The 21,476-nt window shown below is 34.5% G+C and overlaps 1 protein-coding gene across 1 annotated transcript in view; it reads left to right on the forward strand.

The window, feature by feature from the left end:
* The first annotated feature begins 360 nt into the window (after positions 1-360).
* LOC149532959 (uncharacterized) overlaps positions 361-21,476 on the forward strand; it is a 138,651-nt gene continuing 117,535 nt past the window's right edge. Inside the window, exon 1 of the mRNA XM_089805785.1 lies at positions 361-559. Coding sequence (XP_089661911.1) covers positions 361-559 — 199 coding nt within the window. The remainder of the gene's footprint in view (positions 560-21,476) is intronic.

Below are 21,476 nucleotides of genomic sequence, written 5' to 3' on the forward strand. Positions count from 1 at the left end.
GTTGCATAGAAGAAAAATAGATCTATTGCAATGAAGATAGGTGAATACATTAATTAACTTGGAGAAATTTTTTACTCTATAATGACTAGCTACTTTGAAGACTTTAAGAAGTCAATGAAATAAAGAATGAGGATACCACTGTCACTAGTTGAGAAGCATTTCAATAATGTTTTCTTTCTAGTTGATACTAACTTCACATATGTTTATTCTAGTGTTCCAAGGATGAGATAGTTAAAGCCTCTAGGTTATGAGATAAATGTGGATAAGACATCTACAACAATTACTACTTTGCTGGTAGAAGATGTAGAGAAGAAGGCTATAGCCTTTGGTAACTATGATGTAGCAAAGTCTAAGATAAATATGGACTTGAAGATAGCCTTTTTAATAAGGAAGAAGAACAAAATTGTTAAGAAGCTCAAAGAAACATTTGGTGAAAGGGTAGAAGAAGACAATGAAGATGATGATGAAGAAGGTGAAGATGTACCTTCCCAAGCACCACTAGACATAACTCAAGGTCAAGGAGAATACCAAGGTGGAGAGGAAGTAGAAATTAAAGAAGGTGTTGAGGGAGAAGACACCAATGTAGAACCTATAGCCACAGAGAAGAAGAGGAAAGCTAAATCTCTAGCAATAAGAAAACCAAAGAAGGTAGTAAAACCTACAGAACCTAAGCCTGCCGTTCCTACTACTAGGACCAACACAAGAGCTACTACTAAGAAGGCTTAAGAAGTAGAAAAACCAAAGTGAAAGAGAGCTAGGACATCTAGCAATTAAGGTGATTCTGAGAAGAAACAAAGGAGAAAATACATTTCTCTAGCCAAATCCAATGAGGAAAGGATAGAATCTGATGACAATAGCCAATTCAAAGTGGTAAGTCATAGTATTTCTTTTGATTTGGACAACTTGTGTGAGAACATAAATAATAATTTTGACTTATCTAGATTCACACATTTTCAATTTGATAAACTTGGAAAGGTTGACATGAACCAAGTAGAAGAGTCTATATATGTCATGATGCCAACATTCAAGAAGATTGCAATTGAGCTTGCCAACTTTATACCCAAGAGTCTATATGGCAGAGTAGAGAAAAAGTGGAAATTTAGTCTCGATACAAAAAGGAAAAGTAGAGAGGCTACACTAGCAAGTGTGATGCCAGAATTGGATAAGGCCACAATAACAAAGGCCATTAAGAAGTAAATGGTGAGATTTTCTCCTAAATAAAAGGCATTCAATATTTTGCAAAATGGCATTGAGGATCTTGTTCAAAAATCCAACCAAATATTGAAAATAGCATATGGACTGACAACGCCTAAGGAAATTAAGAAGACACCTATTGAGGTAGGTGTAGACAAACGTGAGCAAGAAATAACTAAGGTTACTAAATATGACACTGAGAAAGATGCACATGTGGAAGGTGCTAAAAAGAATATAGATATATAGGCAACAACTAAAATTGAGCAATAAACATAATTTAGAGTATACTAGATATACTAATGTCAAGTGCTAGTCCACAACATGGGTTAGATGTAGATACATCTATAACTTAAAGATCAAAGATGTTTCTAATACTATCATTCAGAACATAAATCCTCTAATAGAGGAAGATATGAAGAAGATTGGTAGATTTCACCACCAAGGCACAACTATGCAGACATCCCATATTGGCGAGTGTGGATGAGATTGAGAAGGTGGACATGGCATCTGTAGGGGAGAAAACATAAAGACAAGAAATATATATAGCCCCTCCTCAATTTGTAGTGGTATAACCTACAATGCCTATTGTAGTGTATCAAAGAAAGGAGACAACAATATCTAATGTCAGCTCAATGGTGCAAAATGATACAATACCAATAGTCTCAATAGATGAAAAAGATGAAAATGAAGGAAAAAATGAGAAAGATGGGACACAAATTCGAAAAGGTTAGGAAGATAGTCATGTACCCACAACACAAACTCAAGGTGCAATTAAGATTGAAAAGAAAGAACAAGATAGGACTCAAGAGTCAATATTGATTACCAAGCCTGAGGAGAAATTAGCAATACAAGCACTAGCTACTTTGCTAGAAACTTATATTCCTTCAAGTCAAGGTCTTCATGGGCCTAGTGTAGAAGCTACACCATTATAGTCATCAAGGCCTAGTCCAAGCACATCCAAGGCAGAAAAAATTACATCATTTGGTGATGTTAACTTGGATAAAGTGATTATGTTGCTAAAGTTTGAGCTTACAACAATCACTATTGAACAGATGAGCATACTTCAAGATGCTCTTGTATGGAAAAAGAACCAAGAACTACTCAGAAGGGAGCATAGATAGAAACAAGCATTGAAAGATATCAAGGATATTTGTATTGATGCATTTAGCCTGCCTGCACCTAAAGCAAACAAGCCTATAATGGAGTAGTTAGAAAGCATAGTGGAAAAGATTAATGACACTGACCTGGATTCAAATGTAAAATTACTTGAATGGTTTGAAAGGAAATTTCAAAGCAAAGTCAATGAAAAGATATCAAGTGCCATTGTACTTAGTCAAATTGAATTAGCAACCAAGATTGATAGTGTAAATAAAGTATTAGAGAATATTTTCTCTCTTTACACCAATTTTTCTGATACAAATATGTTCACACAAGAAGTGCAATGAAATATTGACAATCTAGAGGGAGATATGAAGAAAAGTACTACTCTACCCAATTCTCCAGCTCAGAGTCAAAAGAACTTCAATAATTTGATGAACTCCCAAGGTTAGTTGGAAGCTCTACATGCTCAAGATGAAAAGATTCGGGCTACACTAATCAGCATCCTGTCCATATTGACCCCACACAAGGAACTATCCTTTATCAAAATAATGATGAAGAAAGATCCCCATCTTTCTACACATGAATGCTTAGTTTACCTTGTTGCCAAGTTAACTATCCAAATCAAATAATTGGAGATAGTATGTGATAACTGGGATGCAACTCTAAAGATAATACTTGAGGTCATAAAACTTTCTTGGAAAAACACACTATACGTGTATAATCCTTTGATAGAAGTGTTAAAAAGGGGGGAGAAATAAGTTTTGGGGAGAAATGAAAAGAAGAAACAAGGAAAGGGACAATGACTCCAAGGAAAGAATGAATATAGTTTTGGGGTAGACCAAACAAAGGGGGAGTCAAAGACAAACAAAGTACAACACAATTCACCATATGCATACTTACTTAGTATGAGTATTGGTTTAGATTTAGAACAACACAATCAACTCATGGGGACTTATAAGATTTTCAGGTATGACTGTTAAGTCAAGTTTTGCAAAATTTCAAGATTTTAAAATTTTGTACATATGCCCAATAGAGATAGTGAGTATCTAAGTTATGCTCATAAGTTAAGATAATTCATGCATGACCAAGTGTTTTTGCCACTCATGTCAATGAGGGAGATTATTGATCTTAGATTGGTTTTGAAATATGAGTGTCTATACACTTAAGTCATTCATAAGTTAGAACTTAGTTCATCTTGAACAAGGGCATGTCGAGCATAACATGTCAAATAGTGCATGTAAAGTGAGATAATCAATAAGTGTTGAGTCACTCAAGTTCCAAGTAGTTAGTATGCATCAAGTCATTCAGATTCTGAGTGACAACATTGAAGCTACAGTTGATTTCGAGCATCAGGGACTTCAAATGTTGAGTAAAATAGATTTGACATAGTTGTTTGTAATGGCACAAACTACTATGTAAAACCTTTTGAAGCTGACTTAAGGATTGTTTTGTGATCTTAGATGATAAGAACAAATCTTAATTAAGAATCTCTATGTAGTACATGTAGCCAATCAATTAATGGGATGAATTGAGTGGCTAGATGGATGAATTACAATCATTGATTCATACCCAACCCTAGTCACCTAGATCTTCTTAAAGGAAGGTAAAACCTATTATATGGTGTCAGTGAAGATATAAGTTTGCATGCACAAACACAACATTCAGGTGTGACTAAGGAAGAGTGATCATAGTGTATGAATTGCAAAATTAGTTAGAGGAGAATAGAAGAAAGGAAATAGAGGACAAAAGAGATACATTAGATCAAAGGAGGATCAAGGATACATGCAAAGAGGTGATATGTTATCTACTAGCAGAGTGTTAACCGTAGGATCATTGCTGAGACATTCTAACAAGTGAATCAATTAAATCTCTTAACATAGTAGTCTTAACAATCTATTGTAAATCCTTTAATAGGGTGCTCACTTCATTATAAGTTGAAGTCCTTTAAGCAGGTAAAATTGTAATAGGGTGTTGAAATCCTTTAATAGGGTAAGATCTAACAATCTTGTAAGCCTTTAACAAGGTAGAACATTCATAAGTGAGATAATGTTTCATGATCAAAATTTGTAACCTTCATTGGATACACTTTATAACTGCAATAGTGAAGATTTGTGAGTGTCATCCCCACCCTAGTTTTACCTTCTCATCGGAGGGTTTCTAGGTAATCATATCTTGTGTCATATGTGTGAATGGTTTTTTTTTTCATGTTATGGATGTATATTCTTAATTTGGTATTTTAGTTTACATGTACAATAGTGAGATGGGTGTGTGGTGAATGATTTTATGGTTGAATTTTTGAAGTGTTGATTCACCACCTTGCCTCTCAGAGTTTACTTTCCCTATTATATTTCCAACAATAAAAAGTATCCTTATAGTGCTCATTGAGGTTTTTTATCTTATTTATTATCATAGACCTATGGTCTTCATCAATCATCAACCCATGTAGAGGACCTCATAGTAAGGTAATCTCAACTTCTAAAGGTAGGTTAGCCTCAGAACTGTAGACTAGTGGAAAGGTTGTAGCCCCTATAAGAGTACGTATAGTGGTCCTATAACCCCATAGTGTCAGACTAATTTGTAGGTACCAATCTCTACCTAATCTATGGATATTTCAATGCAATATTTTGAGAAATGTCTTATTAGAGGTCCCATCTTGGTCATTCCCTTGAGGATAATATATTCAGGACTAGTATTGTTTTATATTGAATTTCTTACAGAGTTGCTTGAGGTCCTTATTTTTGAATTGTCCTCCTTTATTAGTAACAATATAGGATTGGATACCATAGAAATAAATAATATGGTTGAGAATAAGAAAGAAAACATATTTTCCTATAGAAGAAAATAAAGGTAGAACTTCAAACCATTTTGTGAAGTATTTAGTCACTGTAATGATGAATTTGTACCCACTAGATGAGCTTGGATTTTTTTTTATACTCAAAATCAAAGGCCCACTATTGCAAAGGCCAATATGTGATGCAAGCGATGAGCTCATGACTAGAAGCATGAGTTAGGTTACCATGTAGCTAACACTTCTTGTAAGATTTAGCATATCTGACAATGTCACCCTACATAGTCGGTCAATACTAGCCTGCTCTAAGAAGTTTTTGAGCAAGTGCAAGGTCATTAGAGTGTGCCCCAAAAGTGCCATTGTGGACTTCAACTAATGCCATTTCAGACTATTCTAGTTCTAGACTTCAACTAGTTCCATAGTGGACTTCAACTAATGCCATTTCAGACTGGTATAGTTTGAGGCATTGTGAAGAAGTTGGCATTTTTGGTTGCACTTAAGATTTTTCAAGAATGATTTGATCATTTAGGTAGGAGAAAATGGTGGAGTAATGAGTGGAGTCATGACTAACAATAGTGTAGATCACATGATTGTCAAGGGAGTCATATGTGAGATGACATAATTCTTCCACCATGAACTCAAAGCATGATTCATGTTTTTGTAATTGTAGATTAGAAGCTAGAGTGACCATAACATCTGTAGCCTTATTTTCTTCCTTGGGAATTTTTTCAAATGTTACAAATGTGAAGTAGTTCCATAAGGAATCAATCAGTTTCTTGTAGGGTACAAGCTTGTCATCTTTAGTTTCATAGTCATTGTTAACTTGATTAATGAGAACCTAAGAGTCACCATAGATGTGCAACTTTTTAATCATCCATTCCAGAGCCATTTTAAACCCATTAATTAAGGCCTCATACTCTCCTATATTGTTGGTAAATGGAAACAAGAGTTTATAGGACTTTGGGATAGTGTATCCATGAGGTGTGATAAACAAAATGCATGGACCAGCCCCATTCTGCGTATGAGAGTCATTGAAGAACATCTTCCATGTTCTTTTAGTGATATACATGATGGAAGCATTAGGAAATTTAATCTTTATAGGAGTGGTATCATTCAATGGAAAATTGGCAAGTTGATTAGCTATGGGTTGTCCCTTGATGGCTTTGCATTTGATGTACTGAATGTCAAATTCTGAGAGAATAATCATCCATTTAGAAAGATGTCCAATAAGCTTAGCTTTACTTAGTAAATATTTGAGAGGATCAATCTTTGCAATCAAGTGCACTGTATGAGCCAATGTGTAGTGCCTAAGTTTTTGGGAGGCAAATACCACTGCAAGGAAAGCCTTTTTAATGTTGTAATTCACTTCATAAGCCACCAAAGTGTGACTAATGTAGTAAATATCATGTTCTTTTCTATTCTCATCACTTTGTTCTAGCAATGCTATTAGAGAAAATTCTATAGCTAAGATGTATAAGATTAAAGGTTTTCCTGGTATAGTGGCATCATATTGGAGGTTTATCCTAATATCCTTTTATTAGATCTAAGTTTTTTTGATATTCCTCATTTTAGATACAAGTACTAGAGCCTTTGTGCAAGTTCTTATTTCAAAGGATTGTGCTTGATAAGCTAGTTGAGATATAAACCTCGTAATGGATTGAAGACATCCTTGAAGACTTCTTAATTGACTAACGTTCCTAGGAGGAGGCATTTCCATAATGGCTTACACCTTTTCTAGATCAACTTCGATACCTTTAATAGATATGATGTATCCTAGTAATTTTCTCTATGTGATGCTAAAGGCACACTTTTTGGGGTTTAACATGAGATGCAATTGCTCCATGTGGCCCAATATCAAACTCAAGTCATCAAGATGTGTATCTCTCTTTTTATATTTGTCCAATGTGTCATCAACATAGTGTTCCATACTTTTTATGTATCCTGTCATGAAAGATAGTGGTCATGCTCATTTGGTAAGTGACTATTGTGTTTTTTAACCCAAAGGTCATGACATTCCAATAGAAAGTACCCCATGCACATGTAAAGACCATTTCTCTTGATCCTCAAGGGTAATTTTCATTTGATTATATCTAGAGAATTCATACATTAAAGAATACATTTCATAACCCACCATCATATCAACTATCATATCTATGTTGGGAAGTGGAAAATCATCCTTAGGGCATGCTTTGCTCAAGTCTTCAAAATTTGTGCACAAATGATAAAATTGTAATGATTGGATAGAGGTACAATATTGGAGATCCAATCTACATAATGAGTGTCTTGAATGAAATTTTCACTTAATAGCTTTTCAAACTCAGCCATTACTAGTAATGTCATATGAGGGTGTATTTTTCTCAATTTTTTCTTAACAAGCTTGACATCGAAAAAAATAGATAGGTGATGAATGATAAGATGTGTGTCTAAACTATGTATATCTAAATATGTCCATGCAAAGTTGATCCTTTTTCTTGGAAGAACCTAATGAATTTCTCCTTTTCTTATGTTGATAGTGATTGAGCAACATGAATGATTTTAGGAGATGCTTCTATACCAAAATTGATAGGCTACCTAGGTTCAATAAGAAGTAAAGATCTATCTTGGAAATAACTAGTTATACTATGAAGAACCTCATCCTCAAGAACCTCAAAGAGGTTTTCACCCTTGGATACATATTTATTTTTACTTTTTTGGGGTGAAGAAACCAACACAAAGTAGTTTTTTCCATCTAAATGTTTTTTGTTTTTTTTTTCTCTTAGTTTTTTGACTAAGGTACTTGATATCTATTTTATTCATGTTAACTACAAGTTCATTGGTGGAAGATATCACATGTTCAATGGAATTGAGGTAGGAGGTGATCTCATAGTCATTCTAGAAAGATGGTAGTTCTAGTCTTTAGTTTTGAGCATACCAATCTATGAGATTAGGGTGGATCAATGAGAGAGAACTAGAGGCTTCAAGATTGTTGATGTGTAAGGAGCCATCTTTGCTTACATGAGAGGTCAAGCTAATGGGGAAAACCCCAAAGGAATCCAAATCAAGAATATACTTAGAGGGACCAGCATGATCCACTAAAGTAGTTTGTAAATCAAATCCACCAGACCCTAGAGTAGACTTATTAACTACATTTGGTTGGGTAGCATAGGCATGGATGACATCCATTCCTAATTCACAAGATGCATCTGAGAAAGATTCCCATTCATATTCACTAGAATCTATACTTTGGTTCTAGGCTATCAAGTGAGAAATTTTTTCTCTTATCCTTCCTTTGTTAGGATCTTCATTATTAGATTCATAAAATTTTTGTTGTCTAGAGGTGGAAGCCTCAACATCATTATGAGTGACCATTGGTTCTTCTCCCCAAAAGAGATAAGTAAGAGGCATGAAATCCTCTTCTTGTAGATTAGTAGTAGAAAAGGGTGCATCATCATCCACTAATTCACTAGGTATGGGAGCCTTTCTATTGAATCTTGGTAAGTATGGATCTAACCCAAAGCCTAATCCAACAGTATCTCTATTTTTGTGTCCCATAGTATGACTTAAGGGTTCTACGAGGGATTTCTTATCACTAGTTAAGGACCCTTGGCAATGATAGGCCATATTTTTCAATAATTTGTAGCATTTTCCATAGGATTTCAGAGAAATAGGAGTGATGACCATAACCTCCTTAACTTCTTCCTCTTCCCTATAAATAAAATCTCTTATAGCTAGATCTTCATTTTTTTCTTCTTAGGGAATAAAGGACTAGACAAAGGTTTCTAAAAAATTCATAGCAAAAGTTGAGGGATTCAATTTCTCAGAAGGTATCTCATAAGATCTAGGAGAAATTGACAAAGAAATAATAGAGTCCAGAGTGTATTCACCCATACCAAGGCTCATCATTTTCAATTTATGTTCATGCTCCTTGAGGGATAGTTTGATTTCATGGGAAGAGTGATTATGGGGAACTAATGTTTCAGCAATAGACAACATGTTGATAGACATTGAATTGTCCCCTAGAATAACTGTCTTGGTACCATTGAAAGGTAATTTAATATACTAATGATACATTGCCGACACTACTTGTATGTCATGAATCCATGGTTTTTCTAGAAATAAATTATATGCTATTAGGATATCTAAGACTTGAAGGACCACATATTTTTCAATAGGACCCACACACATCGACACCATAATAAGGCATTTAGAAGTCCATTCAACATCATCATAGCCTTTGATGGTGATTTTCTTCCAAGGGTCAATAGAAAATTTAGACATGCCTAGTTGTTGAATAACATTGAAGGAGATGATGTTTAACCCAAAACCATTGTCTCTCAAAATGCAAAAAATGTGAGTACAAAATTTGGACTTTATGTAAAGCTAGGTTGTGGGGATGACTAAGTGACTTGTCATCTTCTTCAAAGAATGTAAGATAGTGTGGTGAATAGATATGAATAACCATTTCTTAGAATCACTTAACATCAATATACATAAGAAAATTGGTTGTGTGTAAATATTTCTCAATAATCTCCTTGTGCAAAGGAGATAGTTCTAGCAATTCAAAGATTGAAATTTACATAGGGGTTCGTTGCAACTAACTAACAAGTTCATAGATGGATATAGTGGGAGTAGTCTCTTGTTTTGAAGATGAATCATACTTAGGATTGTTTGAAACTTTGAGGAAAACCTCAAATTTCCCCCTAGTGACAACACTAAGTGTCTCACCATGCAAGGAGGAAGGTTCTGCCACCCTAATAAATAACTTAGGCCTAGTGTCCCTAAGATTATGTTTAGCATCATGTGTTCTTAGGACTACCTTAGGTCTTTCATAATCTATGTCATAGTTGGGTTCCTTGTCAAATTTAGGACCCATCATGCAAATATGTTCAACAGGTTCTAGCATCTTTATGCCATTGTCAGCGTCAGTGCAGGTGTAGTTGATCTTTGCATCATGATTTTTCTTATAAGCATGGGATGATTCCCCTTTTTCATATTCAAGTAATGATTCTTTGAAGGATTTGTAGTCAAAAAAATTAACTAAGCCATCCATTACAACTTTTCCTCCATCAATGAGGTCTTGGATAACATCTTTGATCTTGAAGTAGCTTTTGGTGTTATGTCCCTTTCTCCTATGCTAGTTATAGAAATTATCATCTCACCACCAATAAGGTATGATGGGTGGGTTATAGGGCCAAGAGTTTCTAGAAGCATAACAATCCTATTTATAATAAAGTTCTTTAAGACCACTTCATAAGATTCTACTATTGGTATATGTTGGTGTAAATAAGCATTTACTATTTACACTTTACTTAAGTTTACTTAGGTTAATACATTATTTTATTATATTGCATTATTTTATTATTTATTTAGGTGCGACACTTAGGAGTTTATGTACTCTCATGAGTTCTCATGTTGAAAAATTTGGAGTAAGCAACTCTAATTTAGCACATGTTGTTTACAACGTTATTTTTCCCGCTACACCTTTGTAGGCTTTTCCTCACATCATCGCACTTACTCTTGTGCTTAATGAAGGATAACTCATATATGGTGTACATGTGACAAGTTGTATGACTTATCATGTTGCTGAGATCTATGCATTCTAGAAAATTTCTAGAGGCCTTTATCTATAGGCACTCCTAGTGTACTTTCAATCCATATTGAATGAATATATCATCATTCTGATCATACTCTCTTTGGTCTATTGTTCTGCTTGTGTTTGAGTTCCTTTGTCTTGGGAAAATTTTTCCCTAAGGAAAATTCTTACATGGTATTATAGATCGGGGAGATTCTCTTCACATAGCCATTTGAGACCATTGTTGCTTTAACATCTTGACTTGAATCTAGAGAATTTGCAAAAATTGGGAGCATCTAAAGCCAAATAGGACCTCACCATTGCATCCAGAATGTTGATTTGGTGAAAATTGGCTATAAATGCACCTATGCTAGGCTAAAGTCGATCATAAAACAATTTTTTTTTTCAAACTAACACTTGAAGGCACCGATTTATAACTTGGGTATGCTCATTTAATTCAATCTATTAAATTTATTGTTCAAATCTGAATTTTATTCTCTATAATTATTTTTTTTGAATTTGTACTTTTCAAAATATTTTTTTCCCAGTTGGGTTAGTAGAGAAATTTTTTTTTGTAGAACTAGGTAGTCACACCTGGCCCTACAATGCGAGAGGAATATTCTAGTCCTTCATTATTGGCTAGCATCAATCCTCCAATATTTTGACATCAGCACCATAATCCAAAAAACAAATCTAGCATGCCCAAATGTACCATCACACATAAACACCTTTCTGGTGAACTCTTCACAATCTGGTGGCTAGCCAAATCCCTCTAACTTCCACTTTGTTATTAGCATTGCATGGGGTTATTTTTTAATAAGCGTGGAGTTTACTTCCCCATGAATGTGGGACAATTACCTAACTTTTTGGCATGGTTTTTAAGCCTCTCTGATGGCATTGATAGTTTCCAACCCCGGAAAGGAAATTCTAGCACTATATTTTGAGCCCACTTTTTTTTTGATACCTAGTGATAGTTCAAACCCTTGCACCACATGGATCCACGTGGTATGCCACATCATTTTTGCAGCACCATAATCCATACAATACAGTCAATAGTTTGCATCCACCTCACATGTCAACTCAGTCAAAGCCATATGCTGAGTTTGCAAGCCTAATCAACTTTTGTACTTCTACCATGCAAGAGGAAACATCATTGTTCATACAATCCATATGAGCTAATGTCATCATGATGTCATTTTGGCATCATCACAAGGCTAAAATTTGCTAACATCATTAGTTCTTGAGGCTAAATTTGATGGTCGTCTGACTGTCATCTAGGGAAAAATTAAACTACTATGATAGTCATACGACCATCAAATTTAACCCCATCTTTTGCTGATCCAACCCCTCTCTAGATTGATTTTTGATTTTGTAGTCTAACTTTGGGAGGCCATATCTCAGTTATAAAGACTCTAAATTAGGTGTGATATTTTTTGAAATTGAGCAAAATTTCCTAAACTTTTTAGTGGTGCAATTATTTTGTAGTTTTGGTGCACGGATTTGTTAGAAACTGCATCTTTTGGTGACTATACCTATACAATCCTACATTTTACAACTTCAAATGCTCTGTACAAGCTCATTTGGACACGAAAATAGGTTGCATTTTTTTTTGAAAGTGCTTTATTTTTCATCTACTTTCTAGATATACAATTAGATTATCAGGTTGAGTGGACAAAAGTGGCACTTTTAGAATTAGGTCCTTTTTTGCATTGTAATACTTTGATATATCTTCAGCATTGTTGTCTATCTATAATACATTATAATGTTTCAGTTTTGAACTCCATAAAGAGGTTGTAAAAAGACAAAATTAGAAGTCCACTAAGTCCAAAATGGAAAGTGGCCATTGTAAATACACTACATATAACATGCCAAAAGCATCTTTTTTGGGGGGGTGTTCTTGGTGTTGTGTTCCTTTTTTCTATGATTTTCTTTCATTTTTGCATAATAGGAAATTTTAAATTTCCAAAATAACTCCACATAACTATGCTACATGGTCCATTAAAATGTGGTGCCATTTAATGCATAAAGAAGTTTCTCGATATATAGATGGTACCCTTCCTAAACCAATAGGTGATCAAGTATATACTAGTGAAATTATTGATTGGCAAACAATGGATAGGAAAGCCCTAGGTAATATTTGTTTGGGGGTTGAAGACAAGATCATATATTAGATTCAAAAGTCTCGTACATCCAAGGAAGCTTGGGATACCCTCCAAAACCTATATGGTAAAGTGTCTAAAGAAGATGTTTTTAAAATTGAAGATGAGCTTGTCTCCTTAGATCCTAAGGCATTTGATTCCATTCAAGATTTTATCATAAAGGTGAATTAATTGAGAATGAAACTAGATGGTTGTGGGAATCCTATCAAAAATGACATATTAATCTATCTCATTCATGATAAGCTTCCATCTAAGTACTCCACATTTGTTTCTACTTATAAGACCTCAAAGACTACATTAGGGTCTACCTATCAAAAAGTTTCTTTTGATCACTATGCTAAACTGTTGGGTAAAGTAGAAAAGAAGTTGAAATCAATGGGGATTCTCAATTCACCTAAGTCTAAGGCATTAGTGGAAAATAATGAGGATTTTCACAATTCAGTTGGTCAATCCTCAGACAAAGGAAAGGGTAAGAATAAGAAATGGAAGACTACCAAATTAGAGGATGTAGAAAAGATAACACCACAATCAAATCAACAAGGCAAGTCTCCGAATTCAAATAAGAAGGGAGACAATAATAAGGACAAGAAAAAATGTGCTTATTGAAAGAAATTGGGTCATGAAGAACATGAGTGTTATCATAAAAAGATTGATGAGTTGACGACTATTATGAAGAAATATAATGTTCCACTATCTAATGCTTACAAGGAGAAAGGATCTTCTTTAGATTCAAAGGGCAAAGGGCAAGAACTCATGGCATAGTCAAGTTCTTCAATGGAATGGATTCTTGACTTAGGTGCCTCATATCATATGGGTTCTTCAAAAGGGGATTTTTCTTCATTGAACCAGTGAAAGGTAACACACATCCTTGTGGGAGATGATACAAAAATGGAAGTTGATGGGAAAGGAAATGTAGACAATGAAAATTGAGAGTTCAAATATGTCCTCTACATTACCAACCTAAGTTCTAATCTTCTTTCAATTTACCAAATCACTCACCTTGGAGATGGTCATAAAGTTGAGTTCCTTCCTAACTTAGTAAAGGTGCATTGTCTAAAAGATGATTAATTGGTTGCAGTGGGGAAAGTTAATCATGAAAAAAGGTTGTATTATTTCTCCCACTTTGTGCCCAAGTCTCCTTCTCAAGCCTTTTGGCTCAATCCAATTCACACATCCAATTATGGCATGAGTGGTTTGGTCATCTTGCCTTCCACTATCTTTAGCAACTTTTCTCAAAACACATGGTCAAAGGTCTACCCACAATCAACTTTTCCCAAGGTAAATGTTCAACAGGTTTAGTAGATATGCATCTAGAGGAGAATTCACATAAAGGGAAGTCTTCAAGAGCACCAATTGTTCTTCAATTGGCTCACATGGTACTAGCAGGTCCTTTTGCAGTGACATCAATCAGCTAGGGTTACTACATACTTTCAGTGATGACTTTTCACGTTATACTTGGGTCTACTTTCTTCATCATAATAATGAAGTGTTTAATAAGTTTATAGCCTTCAAGACTCATGTTGGACAAAAATTAAGGAAATCCATCAAAATTTTAAGGATGGACAATGAAAGTAGATATGTGAACAAAAGACATAAAGAATTTTACAAACTTGAGGGAATTCATCTTCAAAATCCACCAGCATTTAGTTTGCATAAGACAGATGTTGCAGCACTAAGGATATGAACTCTTAAATCAATGGCAAGTTGCATGATACAAGCCAAGACTCTAGATCCATCACTTGAAGTCAAAGAAATCAGCAGTGCCAGTCACATACTTAATAGGTCTCCTCATCTTGCCTTAGATAGCAAGATTCCTTTAGAAAACTAGTTGTGAGACACTTCAGAGTCTTTGGTTGTCTAGTATGGGAAAACATATCTTCCAAGGGATGCAAGGCACCACCACCTAGGCCTTCTACTTTCATCAAATATGAAGAAAATTTTAAGGCATATAGACTTATGGATCCTAAGACACATGAGATATTTGTGGAGAAGGATGTACACCTTGATAAAAGTTCACCAAGCTTGTCCTCTACTCCTCTCTACACATCATACATTGTGGAAACTGATAGTGACACCAGTGATAGTGCTTCAATAGATTTTGATACATGGGGTTCTATCGAGAGTTGTAGTGAGAGATCATGACATCAACACATTCCACGTGCATAAATCACCACAGTGATAGATCCAGCAAAGCAAGGTACATTTTGTCTTCCAACTCCAACATTAGAGGATGACTATAGAGTAGATATTTCAAGTTTGTTTGTGAAGTCATACATAGTAGAATTGGAAGACATCATTGATGATGTACATCTTCTCTTTGATGGAGAAGATCCTTCTTCAGTTGTTGCGAGGACTCACTCTAACCATCATGTCCATTCTCTACATGATCGATCTTTGTAGGTTGATGTGATTATGGAGACTTATGTACAATAGTTGTAAGAGGTCTCTTTATCAGTTGAGGAGATAGTATGTTCTTTGGGATAAGATCTAAATTCATCCTTCACAGGGATAGTTAAATAGGTTTTAGAGGTATCAATGATCACTGGGATTCTCTCCACACATAATAGAAGCATCTAAGTTGTACCTATGGCATTGTTTCTTTCAAAGGGGAGGAACACTATTCAACATTCCTAAATCAGCTTCTACATCAGAGTAGCTTTCACTTATAGGCACTCTTCATTTGGGGGGGAGACTACCTTGTCTCTCTTCTTCTTCTCTCTTGCATGGGGGACCTTTTCCTCTTTTGGGATTGTGTTCTTCTCACATTTCTCTTTTGTATATACTTGATGTATGTCATAATGGGGGGGTCTTGATTACTCCATCCATGCATGCATCTAGTTTTTTCATCTCTCTTTTTGGGGGAGGGTTTTTCCCATGAGGTTTTCCCTCTTTCTCTACTTTATGAGAGATTGCATTTCATTATGTACATGTGTACCTAACATGGCCTAGTAGCTAGGACCCATCTTGCAATTCATCATAGTTCTTGTGAACTTAAGTTTATTACCCTAAGTTGCACTTAAGGGGGGTGTTGGTGTAAATAAGTATTTACTATTTACACTTTACTTAATTTTACTTAGGTTAATGCATTATTTTATTAGATTGAATTATTTTATTATTTATTTAGGTGGGACACTTAGGAGTTTGTGTACTCTCATGAGTTGTCATGTTGACAACACTGGAGTAAGCAACTCTAATTTAGCACATGTTGTCTACAACATTATTTTGCATGCTACACCTTTGTAGGCTTATCCTCACATCATCGCACTTACTCTCATGGAGGATAACCAATATTTGGTGGGCATGTGTTAGGTTGTATGACTTATCACATTACTGACTTCTATGCATTCTAGAAGCTTTGTAAAGGCCTTTATATAGAGGCACTCCTAGTGTACTTTCAATCCATATTGAATGAATACATTGTCATTTTGATCATACTCTCTTTGATCTACTATTGTGCTCATGTTTGAGTTCCTTGGTCTTGGGTGAATTTTTCCCTAAGACAAATCATTATAGTGTATAAACACACTTTGGCTTAAATTTTTTTTTTTTTTTGTCAAATGTTGAGACTTTGTATTTTCTTATTGTTTCGAAACATAAATGGAATTAGAAAGGTTGAAGGTTGATTCCTTGGTCTTAGGAGCATCCACTACACTATCATTAACAACATACCTATTTTTATTCCATGGTTTATTCTTGTCTTTTCCATTCCCATTTGCTTTTTTGTCTTTTTTCAACACAATGTCACCTTTCCTAATAGCAACTTCCTCAATGTGGTATGAACTTTTGACCATGTTATTGAAGGACGTGAAAAACTATTTCCTAAGGTCATAATAGAGTTTAGGTACAAGTGTATTGACGAAAATGTCAATTATGGACCAGTTAGAGGAATCTCCCAAGGATACCTGAAGTGTAAAAATCTTCATCATTATAGGTATGTGGCAAAAGGTTCATCTTTTTTTGGCTTAATGTTGTAGAAGTCCAACATAGTGATGGGATGTTGAATGCTATAATAATATTGTTGGATGAATTGTTGTGCAAGTTTGTCAAACTACTTGAGGTGACAACTTTGTGAGCCATTCCATAGCTTAGCATCTCAAGCTCCTAGGGAACAACCTCATAAGATAAGTGTCTTCATGCATAAAGTCCATGCTAAGATCATAGAAGTGTCTTACATGATCGTGAGGATCACCATTTCCCTCATATTTTTCATAGTTGGGAACCTCTATATACCTAGGAAATGGGATCATGTAAAGACTCCTATAAAAAGGAAGAGAATATATTGATTCTGCAAAAGAGCTCTTGTATTGTTCCTTTAAAAATTTTAATTGAGCAAGTTGATTCTTGATTTCTCGCATTTCCTCTCTCAAGATCTCAAGTTTAGTAGGTTCTAGTTTTTGGATGATTTTATATACATTAAAATCACGAGGGAGTTTACATCCCTTAGTCATCATGTACTGAAAATATTGGTCCCCATTTTGTTCTATGGCCTTTAGCATCATCCATTGGGAAACCTTATCTTGTTGAAATCTCATGAGATCTTCACTAGTAATTTTGTCGTTGACCTTACTTTTGTGATGTGACTTTGAGTGTCTAGGTGGTGAAGGATACACTCCTGTGTTTACTCTAGGAGTTCTAGGAGGTGTGTTGTTTCCATCATTGTCACCAAGAAGAATCTTCTTGAAAGGATTGCTCTAGTAGCCATGTCTATTTTTTAGCATTATGTGCATGATCATCAACCTCATCTTGATGATATGATCTTTATCTATTAGCCATGTATATGGCCTCTAGGTGTGTTTTTTCTTTTAAGTGGTGTTTCCTCTCTTCTAGATGCATGGTGAGTGACATGTCATCTTCAGCCCTAGTAGATTCAAAGGGCACATTGAAAGGGTTCTCAAAGCAATAGAGAAAGTTATGTCAAGTGTTAGCCTCTTGCAGCTTATTAGAGATAAGTTCCTCTGCATGAGGTTATCTACGAGGATGACTAATTGGAGTTACTAATTGTTCAAAGGTGAAAGAAGGATGACTTACATGACCAACTTGGAACCTAGATGCAACTAGAATTTAAAGATATGTCTTTGTCTAATTAGATGAGGTAAAGTGTTTCAAATTTGAAGTTTTTAAGGTCAACAATGATCACTTGTCAAAGATAAAATAAGTGAGTGGCATGCCAAGAGTGCTCAAGAACTTATGAAACTAATGACTTTAGCCAAGAAGATGAGAAAGAAGCTTGATAGCAAGTAGCTAGCTTAGAGAGGTAATTTAATTTTGATAAGTGACCATTAGCAACATTTTCAGCCTACATCTAACAAACTAGACCCATCTTTTCAATTTAGAACAATACCTAACATGGAGATTTTAGACCACACCTAGGTAGGATGAAGTGATGATACCCTAAATAAAATTTGATGAAATTTTGACTCTATTTTGGAAGCAATAGAGATTGGGCCATATTTCTCAGAGCAGCGGGTGATATTTGGTTAGGACATTGTATCATATGATAGACTTCACAATAGTTGGGCAATAGTTTTCTCTTATATGATAGTTTCTCTCAAACAATGCAATAGACTTTACAACTAGTAGGTGATAGAGTTTACATGAGGCAAACAATACTTTGATAGGTGTAAAATATTGCATGATATTTTAAGAAGGCCATGTGATAAAGGGCCAATGAATGATAAAAAATTTAGTTTGAGACTTGAAAATCCTATGTTTCGAGTTGATTTTGTGAATGTTTCAAACTAAAATGTATTGTAGATAGTATAGGACCTCAATTAGCAATAGAAAAGAGCATGGTTTGAAAACAATAAGGGTATGTTCACATGTCCCAAATAGTTGGATGAGGAACAAAGCAACCTTGAAAACACACAATTCTGATATCAAAGAAAATTCTATGAATGCTAACAATATTGTTTGATGTTGAAGAATGTTTACATAGGTCTATTCACATTTGAGGATACATGCCATGCTATACTACCTAAGGTCATGGTTCATTACTCAACAATTTGGCCTATGCTTGATGCCCCTTTGCCTCAAACCAAGTGGTCACCCACGAGAGATATTGGCTTTGTCATGGAAGTGTCATTGGAACAACCAAGAGGACACAAATGGTGAGTGTAAAATCTTGGGGTGATCTAGATAATCCACTAGGATCAGTCCTTTCACCAAGATGTTAAGTAGAATAATAAGGTAGCTTCTAATCTATAATGTTTAGAAATGGCTTCCATTCATAGTGCTCCCCTTGCTCCCAATTATGGGACACCTTACCTTATGGAAAATAATATACCATGACCACAAGAGTACCTTAAGCATTCTTTCCTAGTATTTTCCTCATGATTCCAATCCCACAAGTACTCACACTAAGTGAAGACAAGCACTATGTCTACCAAGGTTTTGTGTCCTTAATAGCCTTGAGTTTATAGTGGGTCAGAATAGATGGTTTTTCTTGTCCCCACTTGGGTTATTCCTCTTAATTTCTCAAGAGTAGGCCCTCTAAAGGATTCTAAACTACACAAAATGGATTCACTTATGGAGGTCAAGATTTCTGATTCACTACAAGGGTGAAGAGCATACTCTCTTATTCCAATTGTTTCCCCCAAAAATACAAAGAAGCTCAACTATTCCACTTACTTTTGAAATCAAAAGGTGGGTCATAATTTTTGATTCAACACAAGGGTGAAGAGCATACTTTCCTACCACCAAGAAATCCCAATTTCAAGTTTTATGTGCCTATGAAAGATGAACAACTAGTAATATTGCTACACACAAAAAAAAAAAAAAGGAAAATAAAGAACACTTGTTTTTTTTTTTTTATGCTTTTAGATAACCTTGGAAACAATCATTAGTATCCTTTTTTCATTTAAAGCTTTAACATACATTTCTTTTAGAGTGATTTTGTAAGAACTCAAACAACAACAAGTTCTAGGATGGGCAATAGTTTTCTACTAACACAATATCATATGATACTTTTCAGTATAGGATGATGATATTTCTTCTCTGTGTAATACTTTGCACGATACTTAAGTGATAGAATTTTGTATACTGATTTGATAGACTTCTGTATGGGCATAAAATACTTTAACTGGTAAAGTATTGCATGATAATACTAAGAACTATCATATGATATTGATAAAGTATCACATGATAATCACGATTGCAAAGAAAGAAAAAGATAGAACAAGGGGTGATCCCATAATACTAGGTGTTGCTTTTGTGGCATGAACAAAATAAAAAATGGATAGAAATTTCTACTTTCCAATTTTTAATTGTTCATGTGAACATTAAGGAAATGTTTGCACGAACATAAATAAATATAAAAGGAACATTTATGTGAACATAAGTTCTATAAATGTTCATGTGAACATACAAAACTCACCATTTTCATTGTAAAATTGTGATTTTTTCAAAACATATGTTCTCACGAACATATTTTTTTTTAAAACTTTGTTATTTTCTTTAAGAAAAAGAAAAAAAATGGTATTTTGACCCTACAAATTGGGATCAAATGATTCCTAATATAAATCAACAAATGTCAAATTTTACCTCTTAGAGCAATCTTTCCAACAAATATAGTTTTAATAGATATTATATTGATTAAGAATTTCAAAATTGAGTTTAACTCATCATAGGTTTGTTAATGATTGAACATCAACTGACTTCGACACTTTGGGAAAATTTGTGAATTAGGTCAATTTTTTTAAAAATATATATAGGAAATAGGTTACTAAGATAGATTTCTATTAAAAAAAAAAATTGATTTATGATAAATTGAGTTCAAGTTATCCATGTCAAAATGAACATATGTCTGAATTATAACTGATGTCACTTCAAAACTTCATAAACTATACAATATTCAACCAAATTGAATCAAACCAAATGCATCCTCTAGATATTGATATTACCAATCCAATACCAAAAGAATTACCTCATTATCATTTATAGGGAAAAAAATTATGATAGTCAAAATGACTATAATTCTTTAAAATAATTGATTTTTCATATGTACCACCTTTTGGGGGAGACGAAAATTTTGATTTAGAATTTTTTTTTTACAAATTAAAAAATATGGTTACAAAGCATAAACAAAGTACTGGAAATCACTAGTTTATGTCATCTTTAAATGATTCATAGTTTTAGAGATATAGTCACTTGAATGTGAGGTTTGTTTCAAAAATATTGATTTTAGTGTCAAAATTGGTCAAAAAATGGAACCCAATATTGTGGGATCACTTGAGAGAAAAATGAAAGATAAAAGTGCAGATTAAGAGGCAAAACTAAGATGTCCTTCCCCATACTGGAAACCAAAAATTTATACTAAGAAAGTTCACTTTGCTAAACCCTTCTATCCAAAGTATCCCATAGATTGGAACACCTGAATGTTGGCTTAGAGCTCCCTATCCATGTAATGCTAAGGTGTGTGCTTATGTATATGAGGATCTCTCAGACAAGCCCTGAGACACAACCCTTGCTAGGAAACCATGAAATGGGAGATTAGTTTGATAGGAGCAAGAGTGAAAATGTTCAAAAGAGCTCTCAAACATGCAATGAAAGAATGATGTATGCCTAGAATGAAATGCAAGGGTGCAACTAGACTAAGCCAAATGAGAGTGTTACAACCATTGTTAAGTAAGCTATGTGATCTAAGCTAATACAAATGAAATTGAATTATTCTAAATGAATCTAAGAT

Source organism: Cupressus sempervirens, chromosome 10, assembly GCF_028749045.1.
Source record: "Cupressus sempervirens isolate cs-2001-9-10 chromosome 10, ASM2874904v1, whole genome shotgun sequence".
Lineage (NCBI taxonomy): Eukaryota > Viridiplantae > Streptophyta > Pinopsida > Cupressales > Cupressaceae > Cupressus > Cupressus sempervirens.